Consider the following 12,151-nt stretch of genomic DNA (forward strand, 5'->3'; position numbering starts at 1 on the left):
ACTAGCCGGTTCCCTGTGTCTTCTAGATCATGTAAGACGTTTTCTATAAATATTTATGTGCATCCTATCAATCTTAAATCTAACAAGGTTCTTTTTAGTTTAGGTCTAAGCTATTTAATAAGTAATAGTTTTATCAGTTATCAAGTTGTTGCTTCTCTTGTCCAAATCCAGCCTTTATTGCCCTTCTCTGCAGTAATAGATCTTCACTCTGTAACGACCAGTCCCCGCAGCAAGCACAGTATAAAGCTTTGTCAGTAGAGAGTAGTGGTAAGACACTGTAGGAGCAAGAGACTTCTTTCCTTGCTTCCAGTGTGTTCTTCTAGCAGATCGATGCAACGCGTGGTTTTTCTAATGCAGTACCCCCACACGAATGGCTTCCTCTAAGGCACTTTGTCAGCCAAATGCCCACAGCTCAAACGTTCTTGGGCTGCATTTCAACAAACCTGATGTCGAGGGCGGCGCCCGCTCCATTTTAGTCTGAATCTTAGAAGTGCTATTTTGTACTTTATGCTGATACAGTAAGTGTTGAATCAAAAGCCTCTGTACTAGGAACTTTTTCCCGTAAATCTTACTTCTACCTTGTATGGGCCTCTTATACCAAAATTAATATACCCAACAAATCTTAGAAGTATTAAGGCGTATCTCTTGGCCCACAAAAGATTAAACTGGACTGGTGGTAAAGGCTTGTTTCATTTATGTAGAAAATGGATTCAGTCTTGAAATTCACATTATATGTAACTTGAATACTTCTTCCATATTGTGGCTGTAAGAGCCATCTGTGTACCTCACTCCATTCCCATAGCTGTTTTTATCCTCCTTACCACAATGAGTCTGAAAACTCGATGCTGATCCTCGATTATGGAGGGTTAGGTGTATAAACTTGATTGAAGAACTGATCTCTATTTAGTTGGGGAGAATCATTCAGGGACTGCAAAGGTTCTGGTAGTGATTTTGGGGTTTTCTTACTGTAAATATCCTTTTGTGTGCAGGACATAATAAAATGTTTTTGGAGAGGGAAGTTTTTAGAATTGTTGACACAAATTTGTAATTCAGTTTTTAGGAACATCTTCTATTCCTGAACAATTGGAGAGAATGGCAGTACCCATTTCCAGTGGATAAATAAACGTTTAGATTGAGGATGTCTTTCCTTCATGGCGGTAAGCAGTGTGATGTCTTCTGTATCCAGGAGCCAACTGAACATGTTAAGTCTGATGAGGCTTGGCAGTCGTGACATGCACTGACACAAAGACTTGACTGTTGTGGCCTGAGCTTTGATGCATTTAGTAAAATGCCTAGAAATAGTCAACTCTTTCAAGTGTGGCATGTTGTCCAGTGCTTGAAAGAAATTTCTGTATCCTTCCTCTGTAATCTTGTGATTGACTGAAAGATTCAGGTCCTCAAGTTTCTGGAAACCTCCATTGATTGCTACCTTGGCTATAAAAGCAAAGTGTTGGTGAAAATAGAATCATAAGGACTTTCATTTCAGTAAGAGGGGGAGACACAGAATCCAAAGCAGGCTCCAGGCTGAGCTGTCAGCACAGAGCCTGACATGAGGCTCGAACTCACAAACTGTGAGTTCTGACCTGAGCCAGTCAGATGCTTAACTAAGCCACCCAGGCGCCCCGAGATTCACCCTTTCTAACACATCCTGTGAAGCTTCCTCCAGTCTGGCTTTTACATTCCTCTCCAGTCTATTCTCACAACAAATTCCTGCCTTTTTTTTTTTTTTTTAATTTTTTTTAACGTTTATTTATTTTTGAGACAGAGACAGAGCATGAACAGGGGAGGGGCAGAGAGAGAGGGAGACACAGAATCTGAAACAGGCTCCAGGCTCTGAGCTGTCAGCACAGAGCCTGACGCGGGGCTCGAACTCACGGACCGTGAGATGATGACCTGAGCCGAAGTCGGACGCTTAACCGACCAAGCCACCTAGGCGCCCCTCCTGCCTCTCAGTCTCTCCCCTCCCAAATGTGTCTGGGCCATTCTTTCTTCAGTTCTCTATACAACTCTTTTTCCTGATCCTATGACCCCAAATTAGGTTGAGTTCTGCTATCACAAGGAGAGTAAAGAAAATGACAAAGAATTGGGAAGCAGCTATGTGCATGTTGGCCAAAAACTTCTCCAAACTGGCTTAAGACACCAAGCCACAGCTTCAAGGTCTATAAACCCCAAGCAGAATAAATACAAAGAAATCCACACCTAAGCACAATGTAGTACAACTACCATTGTAGGGTATTGTGTTGTCATTGCTCAAGCAGACTGTCTCCAAAGGTTAGGGTTTCAACACATGGATCATTGAGGGACACAATTCAGTTCATAGCAAATGACAAAACGTAAAGCAAAGAAAATCTTAAAAGCTACTAAAGCAGGGCCAGATAAACCTTACATTCAAATACAAAAAAAGACTGCCTGCTGAGCAAAAGAAATGATGGGAGCTAGAAATGGGAAAGAAAATGAGCACCAAAATCGAATTCCATACTCTCTGAAACAAATGTCAAAAACGAAGGCAAAATGTGGGGGGAGGGGTGCCTGAGTGGCTCCATAGGTTGAGCAGCCGACTTTGGCTCAGGTCCTGATCTCATGGTTTGTGAATATGAACCCCACATCAGGCTCTCTGCTATCAGTACAGAGCCCGCTTCAGAGCCTCTGTCTCCCACATTAAAAAAATTAAGAAAAATAACCTAATTATAGATTTTTACAAGAGACACACCTTAAATATAAGGACATGAAAATATTAAAAGGAAGGGAAAAGCCAAGATGCAAATACCAAAAGCATACCGGAGCAACTGTATTAATGTATGATGAAATGACTGATAATAAGGCAAAAAGTTTTACTAGAAATAAAGAGGGTTGATCTGCCAGGAATATTTAACAATTCTAAATCTCTATGTAGCTAGATTTAAATCCTAAATATGTATGGACCTATATATTTTAAATATGTAGAGTAAAAACAGAACTAAAGGGAAAAGAAGATTAATTGGGGTGATTTTAACACCCCTGTCCTAGTTAGAACAAGCAAATAAAAATCCATAAAAATATCAAACATTAGAACAATAATTTCACCTTTTTTTTTTTAAGTAGGCTCCATGCCCAATGTGAGCATACTTGAACTCATGACCCTAAGATCAAGAGTCACATACTCTTCCCACTGAGCCAGCCAGGCATCCCTCAACATTTCATTTGAACTGCAGAAAACTTTTTTTTTTTCAAGCAAAATGGAGCATTTACTAAAATTGACCATTTTAGTGTGATTTTATGTTATGTTGACCCATAATACAAGTCTCAACAAATTTCAAAATTAAAATCATATACTGTATATTCTTTCTTAACAGTGAAGTTAAGCAGTACCTTTCTAAATACCTGGTGTGGCCAAAAAATAAATAATAACAAAATATTTTGAACTAAGTAAGACTGAAAATATGACATGTAAAATTTGTGAGATGGAGCTAAAGCCAAAAGCACTGAAATTATCCCATCTCAAGACGTTAGGACAAAAACCTTCTATCTGTAGAAGATAATAGAGGTAAGAAAAGAAATGAAAGCAATAAATTGGTAAACCAATCAGCTAAAAAAAAAAAAAAAAAAAAGAGAGAATGCATGAATAGACACTTGCCCAAAGAAGACATCCAGATGGCTAACCGACATGTGAAAAGATGCTCAACATCACTCATCATCAGGGAAATCCAAACCAAACCCACAATGAGATACCACCTCACACCTGTCAGAATGGCTAACATGAACAACTCAGGCAACAAGAGATGTTGGCGAGGACACGGAGAAAAGATCTCTTTTGCATTCCTGGTGGGAATGCAAGCTGGTGCAGCCACTCTGGAATGTAGTATGGAGGTTCCTCATAAAACTAAAAATAGAACTACCCTACGACCCAGCAGTTCCACTACTAGATATTTACCTAAGGGATACAGGTATGCTGTTCCTCTCCCTCTCTGTCCCTGCCCTGTTTTTCATCTCTCTCTCTCTAAAAAAAAGCAAAAAAACCTAAGTTGCTGAAATTTACCCATCATAAAACATAAAAATATACCAATAGAAAAAAATCCACAATGAGATACTACTACAGATCCATCAGAATGGCTGAAGTTCAGAGATCTGACAGTACAAGTACAGGCCAGAATGTGACACAACCGCTGGTAGGAATGTAAATTGGTACAACTGTGGAAAACTGAATCTGTCTATACCGTGTGACACATATTCCGCCCCTAACATACTTCCATACATACATCAAAGGTCATGCATAATAATGTTCATAGCATTATTCACACTAGTCAAATATTGAGAATAACTCAAATAGCCAGTGAATGGGTAAGTTGAGGTGTATATATAGTCCTACAGTAGAATAATATATAGCAATGAAAATCCGTGAACGCTAGCCACATGTAGCAATATGCAATGAATATAAAGGTGAGCCAAAAAAGGTAAAGTACATACTGGGAGGGATTCCATTACATAAAGTTTAAAACAGTGAAACTAATCTATGGTGAACAAAAGGGGTCTAATGGTCACCTGTGGAAAGGAGGGGAATGTTGTCAGAGCACACGGAAGTAGGCTTCTGTGATCTTTGCAATAGTCTGTAATCTGGGTGATTTCCACCAAGTATGGTTAACCACCAAGTATGGTTAATAAAATGTTGATGTATGTTTACTGGATAATTTATTGAGCTGTACACTTAGGATTTGTGTGCTTTTCTGTATGTGTAATCTTCAGTTTTTAAAATGCTATAAGAAGGAGTGCATGGAGGATATGTGGCCTGGTATCAGGAACACAAAGTCAAAACAGATTTGAGGCACTGTGTAGTCTCAAACAGGAGGCTATCAACATTTTTGCAAGAGAAAGCTTGAGTACTAACACTGGCTTTTCTGCAAGCTGAAACCATTTATCTAAGGCTAACTCACCAATTTCCATCACACTGTCATCATCCAAAATCTGGCACAATGAGAGAATTCGAAGAAACTGAAGATGCTGACACTGCTGGATGATCAGTTTGGCCACTTGCTGAATCCCATCCCCAGTAGGAAGTTCCAGTTCTTCCAGGTTGTTAAGAGAACCTAAGGTGTAGGCTATCAGAAGAGACAAAAAAGGTATTTTCCATACAATGTGTTACCAAATAATGGTCATGTATAGCCTCAAAATCATGCATAGTCCAGGAGGCCCCATGTAGCATGGAGGCTGTTCCTCTTCCTCTCCAAAGGGCAAGAGAAAGGGGTCAGCCTACACCTTGATCCTCACTGCTACCTCCAGTCAACAATTCCTCCACCATCCCCCTACCAATCTCTCCTGCACTGAGGTCCAGAATGCCTACGATACTTCCTTTTCCTTTTTAGACTCAAGCTTCTACTGGCCTCCAGGATATTCTCCTAGCTTCTTAAATGGCTTGCCACCTTCCTTTCAATCCTATCTCCTGCTATATCATCCTCAGTGACTTCTACTTCTGCCTCCCAGCACTGAAGCTTCACAATCCGCTACTCATACCTTTGCACTTCGACCCCACCTTGGCTTGGTACATTATTGATCACTTGAAAGTGATCTCCTTCTAAGACCTTAGACTTGGAAATATTTTTAACATTTTCTAGCATCCAACAGTGTTCCAAGCTTGGGATTTAAATTCTGTGTTCCATCCAGTTCTTCTATCAGCCATTTCTCTAAAGACCGTGGTTCCTTTTAGGGAGGCCAGTATTTAGGAGTCAAGATCTGGCATTTGGGGCACTCATTAATACTAGGATCTTTTTTAATATCTCAGTTGACCAAGTTATGTATATGTGTGTATAGAGAGATATGTAGCTCACTATATGTGTATATATACACACACATATATATGTGTGTGTATATATAAATGTGGATATATACACATATATAAACATGTGTATGTGTGTGTATATATATATATATATAAACATTAAAAACCATGAGTCCACACCAGTATTTCCACATCTAATTTAATACCTTAAAGTTCTTTCTAGCCTTTCCTTTCAATATTTGTCAATTCCTTCTCCAACCATGAGGAAATTTGATTCTCATTATACTTAATGTATTATTAATTTAATCAACTTGTTGTATATGCCAGCCACCTCCTTGGCCCCTCAATTTTGCCTCTGCCCCACTCAGTCTTCCTGCTCCTCCCCCAGCCACATGCTGCCTGCAAAGGAAGGCAAGAGGAGAGAAGGGAAGAGGAAGACATCCAGGTGATCACGCTAATGTTTGAGAAGCACAACTGCTCTATACTCCCTATCTCTACTGCCTCCTCTTATATTTTTCTGTGTTAAAAGAAAAAAGCAAAAAGCCCAAAATGAGTTGCTTTTGCCTGGCCCCACATCACTAAACCAAGACTTAATTTTTAGTTTGAGCTGTCCCAGAAATGGAATCTAAAACCAGCCAATCAGGAATTGCCAGATCAGCACTGGTTAGGTAATCTACCCAATAGAACTCTGCCATCCCTTCTAAAGGAAAGTAACCTTACAGTAACCAACGCACCTGCTTTTTTGTCTACTATAACTTCCCTGTTCCTGCTCCCTTATGCCTATAAAAAAATATTTCGTTTGGTTCAGCCTCTCAGAGCTATGTCCTTCATTCAGTGGACACTGCGTGATTCAAATCCATTTTTGTTCAAATGAACTCTCAAAGTTTCTAATATGCCTGCATTTATCTTTTAACATCTATTAGAATTCTTCCATGAGCACACATTCCTTTTGTAATCATAAAAAAATTGAGTAAGTATTTAGGCAACTTCGATAGTTACCATTTTGTTAATTCTGAGTTTTCACAAAGTTCTCTTAACCTTGAAAAGATAGTTTTATCTATATTCCAAAAACCTTTGACATAACAGGGATTTAGCAGGTTTGGAATGGGTCCCTGACAATGAAATTGCATCATGCTGTAATGACCAAACATGTATTCAAAGAAATAAGTCACTCTAAGAATGAGTGACTATTGAATGAGATCAAGTGAGATCAGGCATTTGGAGGCTCAAAGCTGAGCAGCCCTGCCCCTTCCTCCAAATGAGTAAGGGCCGCTAATACCTATAGTGATCTGCTGTGGCTTACACAAAATAGAAGAAGGACTTCAGGGGAAGAATAAAAAGTAAAAGGCACAATTTTGCAAACATACCAAATTTTTCAGATGTTTCCTTATCAGGAAATTGTTGGTTTTTAAGACTTAGTATCTTCAGGGAAATAAAATTTGGCAAAGCAGTGACTATAAAAGGGAAAACAAATAGGTATGTCAGCTACATTTTTTATACCAACAAATGTATGTAAAGAGTATTTTTAAATGACTGAAATCAATACAGTAATTCAGATTTTATTAATTAGTATGACTAAATAATTAAAGCTCAGGAAATAATTCTGATAACTACAAATATTTAAACTTCCAGAAACAAGTACACCTTATTTGAAAATTCATTTAAAATCAGATCTAATAGCTTAATTCTTTGACCTCAAGTACATATTTAATAAAATTTACCTTTTAAAAGTGCCTAAAATGTGCATACAGATGCATCTAAAACCAAAATTTTATGATCTTAGGTCTTACCGAATGGGATGGGTGTGAAAAATGATCCAGAAAAATTAATTTCTTTGAGTTTCTTGCAGGAAGAAAGTGCAGTCATGAGAGATTCAAAATCCGAAATGAAATTACATTGCAGATGAAAAACATGAAGGTTTGGAGAATTCTGAATTAATTTCACTATAAAATATCAAAGATTTCAGAAATTAGAGAAAATTGCAAATTTCTTTCAGAATTAGCCATATCATTCTATTTCAACAATACAGAGTTAGAACAAAGCACCATGAAGTAATGATCCAAGAATTGGGCCACTTATAGGTTCAAGTTCTGCAACTAACCAGTAGTTATGTTAACTTGGACAGGTAGTTACTGACACTCTCTGGGGATCAGTTTTCTCTTTTATAAAATAAGAGCTAAGAATTTAGACTCAGTAAGGTCACCTTAGGCTTTAACATGCTAATGTCTTAAGTTTGCATGTGACCGGCATTTACACAGTAGGAATATGATACAAAGAAACATAACAGCCATGACAAATCTGATGCAAACCTAAATTTGATGTAAAAATTACTGACAAATACAAGAAAACTACCACTTCCACTTTCAGCTTCAAAGAATTTTATAGCATGCAACTCTTCCTGTTAATTCCACAGAGATTTACACTGCCTCAATATGTAGGGCTCAGTCTTCACTAAACTAGGAATTGAGGACACCTAAGTCATTTTGTTACAAGATGCATTTAGGAAAGATGGCTGCACAAATTGTTCAATCCGTAGCATAGGCTGGTGAGAAAAGGGGAAATACTTCCAATTGCTACCCATCAGTAGATTCCCCCTCCTCCAGTCCAGTCTGGAAGATCTGGAAGTTGAAATTTAAGAGCAAATTAAATAAAATCAAAATAATTCTCCCAAATAGTTTGGAGAGACATTTTACCAGTGGTTAAAAGCGCAGACTTAGGAGTAATCAGAACTCCTAGAATCCCAGATTTACCAGATTTACCATTTCCTTAGCTGGTTGACCTCAAGCAAATTACTTATCCTCTTTATACTTCAATTTCCCTAGCTTTAAGGTAACATTAATAGTACCTTACCTCATAGAAGGGTCTGAAGATTAAATGGGTTAATATTTGTAAAATGTTTAGAACAATTCCTAACATGTCGGGACACCCGGTGGCTCAGTTAAACGTATGACTTCAGCTCAGGTCATGATCTCACCTTTGGTGGGTTTGAGCCCCGCATCTCTGTGTCTCTCTCTGCCCCTCCCCCACTCACATACTGTCTCTGTCTCTCAAAAATAAAAACGCTAAAAGTTTTAAGGAAAAAAACAATTGCTAGGATGTGTATAGTAAGGGCTCAAAAATTTCAAATACCTTTCTGCTTTCTTTTTAAAGATTTGTTTAATCTCTACACTGACTATGGGGCTCAAACTCAGGCCAAGATCAAGAGTTGCAGGCTCTACTGACTGTGCCAGCCAAGTGCCCCTACAGTTCTCTGTTTTCTTAATGAGGACGAGTGCTATTCCCACAATTCATTATGGATACAGGCTACAACCTGAGATTTACAAAAGCTGTAACTCTTAGTTATTGGCCAAGTTGCCTTTCCAAACGATGCAAAAACACATCAATCAAAGTGCCATCCTTACCTAGCTTAGAAGGACTATACTCAGCTGAAATTTGGATCAATAATTTCTCCATGTGGTGGAGATTGAAGAATTCTTCAGGAATAAGTGCAAAAACATTTTGTTGATGACGCAGATCCACAGAGAGTTCTTTCAGGCATAGGAACTTGTCCAAATTAGTAAGAAGTTTACCTAGAAATCAGCACACAGTTTGCCATTATTAATCTAAGGAATTCCAAATGGAAAATTTGAAACTGTCATTTTGAGTCAGCAATCTATTTTCTTATTTTCAAATAAAAACCTTCCATATATCATAAAACATTCTTGTTTCTAGAAAGCACATATATGAACATGCTGCTTTTTGTAGTGTCTACTGATTACTCTATGAGAAGCCCTGTGCTACTCTGGATGCACAAAAATAAGTAAGACATCTTCCCAAGCAGTGCTGAAATGACAGAATTTCGACATGCAAAAGAATGGTGTTGGACCCTACTTCCCACCACCATACATAGCTAACTCAAAATGGAACCGCCACCACAAGAAAAGATAGGAGTCAATCTTCATAAACTTGGCTTTGACAATGTATTCTTAGATATGCTATCAAAAACAGTAATTTAGTGGGGCGCCTGGGTGGCGCAGTCGGTTAAGCGTCCGACTTCAGCCAGGTCACGATCTCGCGGTCCGTGAGTTCGAGCCCCGCGTCAGGCTCTGGGCGGATGGCTCAGAGCCTGGAGCCTGTTTCCGATTCTGTGTCTCCCTCTCTCTCTGCCCCTCCCCCGTTCATGCTCTGTCTCTCTCTGTCCCAAAAATAAATAAACGTTGGGAAAAAAAAATTTAAAAAAAAAAAACAGTAATTTAGAACTTATGTGCATTTAAAGACATTATTGGCACAATGAAAAGACTATCTCCAAAATAGAAAATATTATCAAACCATATGTCCATTAAAGATTCAATAACTACAATATTAGTTATTCTATAAAGACTCCTACAACTCAAGACAAAAAGATAACACAATTAAAAAATGGGCAAGGAATGGGGCACCTGGGTGGCTCAGTAGGATAAGCGTCTGACTTTGGCTCAGGTCATGATCTCATGGTTCATGAGTTCAAGCTATCTGTGCTGATAGCTCGGAGCCTGGAGCCTGCTTCAGATTCTGTGTCTCCCTCTCTCTCTGCACCTCCCCTGGTCATGTTCTGTCTGTCGGTCTCTCCCTCTCTCCTCTCAAAAATAAATGTTAAAAATTATTTTAAAAATGGGCAAAGATAGGGACGCCTGGGTGGCTCAGTCGGTTGGGCGTCCAACTTCGGCTCAGGTCATGATCTCGCGGTCCGTGAGTTTGAGCCCCGCATCGGGCTCTGGGCTGACAGCTCAGAGCCTGGAGCCTGTTTCGGATTCTGTGTCACCCTCTCTCTCTGACCCTCCCCTGCTCATGCTCTGTCTCTCTCTGTCTCAAAAATAAATAAATGTTAAAAAATTAAAAAAAAAATGGGCAAAGATTTAATAGACCTGTCTCAAAAAAGGACACATAACCAGTAAGTACATGAAAAGATGCTCAACACTGTTAGTCATTAGGGAAATGCAAATCAAAACCACAATGGGATACCATTTCTCACCTAATAGGATGACTTTCTAATTAAAAAAAATGTATGTAGCAGCAAGCGTTGACAAGGTTGTGGAGAAACTGAAACCCTCATACATTGCTGGTGGGAATATAAACTGGTGTAGCCACTGTAGTGAACAGTTTAGAGGTTCCAAAGAAATTAGAATTATTGTTAACATCATCCAGCACCCCACTTTTAGGTATATATCCAAAAGAATTGCAAGTAGGATCTCAAAAAGATATTTGTACACCCATGTTGATAGCAACATTGCTCACAATAGCCAGAACAAAGCAAGTGTCCATCAACAGATGAATGGATAAACAAAACATGATATATACATGGGAAGATTAGCTATCAAAGGAACCAAGTTCTGATACAGGCTGCAATACAAATGAATCTCGAAAATATGCCAGGTGAAACAAGCCAGACACAAAAAGCCAAAATGTTGTATGATTCCACTTATGGAATACCTAGAATGGACAAATTCATAGAGATGAAAAGTAGGATAGATCTTATCAGTGGCTTGGTGGAGGAAGGAGGCACTGTTTCACTGGTACAGAGTTACCGTTTGGAGCGATGAAAACATTCTAGAAATGGATAAAAGTGCTGGTTGTGTGACACTGGAAATGTACTTAATAACACTGAAATGTGCACTCAAAAATGGTTAAAACGTTAAGCGTTAGGAATATTTCACCATAAAAAGGCATTTTAAAAAGAGTATGTTGTTTTCTAAATCTGAGGATAAATATCTACCCACAGATCCTAATAACGTTCGGTGACCCTCCAGCAAGGTAACACAGAGTAAAGCACACCTAGGCATATAACAAACTGCTGAAAACCAAAGCCATAGTAGCAGCGGAAAATTAAAAAAGAAAAAAAAAAAAAAACAACGTAAATACTTTTTACAAAAGTGTCTAAAATACCTAGGAATAAATGTAATGCAGGACACACAAAGGCGACACTGAAACCTCTCAAATATTGCTTAGACAAGTGACAGGGGACACAAATGAGAACGATTATTTCCCAGAGGGTACAAGCCCTTTCTTCTGTTAAGCAGGCAGGGTAAGGGTAATTCTCAAGCATCATGGTACATGGAATGAATGAATGAATGAATTTATTTAGAGGGCACAAGTGAGCATGGGACAGAGAGAAGGAGAAAGAAAGAGAATCCCACAAGAGGTAGAGAGTGAGAGAGAGAGAGAGAGAGAGAGAGAGAGAGAGAGAGAGAGAAAGAGCATCAAGGCTCCTGTTGTACCCGAAGTGGGCTCAAGCTCAGCGCATGTGGGACTCACACTCAGGAACCATGAGATCATGACCTGAGGCGAAGTCAGAACTTAACCAATTGAGCCACCCAGGCTCCCCTATCCTTTTACGAGTAAGTAATTTGTGTCTGGTTATTAAGAGCCTTCACTGGGGGGGCACCT

The 12,151-nt window shown here is 39.0% G+C and overlaps 1 protein-coding gene across 2 annotated transcripts in view; it reads right to left on the reverse strand.

Annotated features, from left to right (window-relative positions):
• Positions 1–811: 811 nt before the first annotated feature.
• The window catches only part of NAIP (NLR family apoptosis inhibitory protein), a 35,935-nt gene continuing 24,595 nt past the window's right edge, over positions 812–12,151 (reverse strand). The window contains exons 11-15 of one of the 2 annotated variants that reach the window (XM_040451339.1): positions 9,151–9,318; positions 7,540–7,692; positions 7,117–7,203; positions 4,908–5,072; positions 812–1,434 (exon numbers count right to left, since the gene is read on the reverse strand). In XM_040451339.1, coding sequence (XP_040307273.1) covers positions 1,070–1,434; positions 4,908–5,072; positions 7,117–7,203; positions 7,540–7,692; positions 9,151–9,318 — 938 coding nt within the window. In that variant the 3' untranslated portion in view covers positions 812–1,069. Of the gene's footprint in view, positions 1,435–4,907; positions 5,073–6,071; positions 6,149–7,116; positions 7,204–7,539; positions 7,693–9,150; positions 9,319–12,151 lie in introns of those variants that run through there. The other variant, XM_040451350.1, reaches the window with a different exon arrangement.

Source organism: Herpailurus yagouaroundi, unplaced genomic scaffold, assembly GCF_014898765.1.
Source record: "Herpailurus yagouaroundi ecotype Mexico unplaced genomic scaffold, PumYag 29, whole genome shotgun sequence".
NCBI classification, from domain to species: Eukaryota; Metazoa; Chordata; class Mammalia; order Carnivora; family Felidae; genus Herpailurus; species Herpailurus yagouaroundi.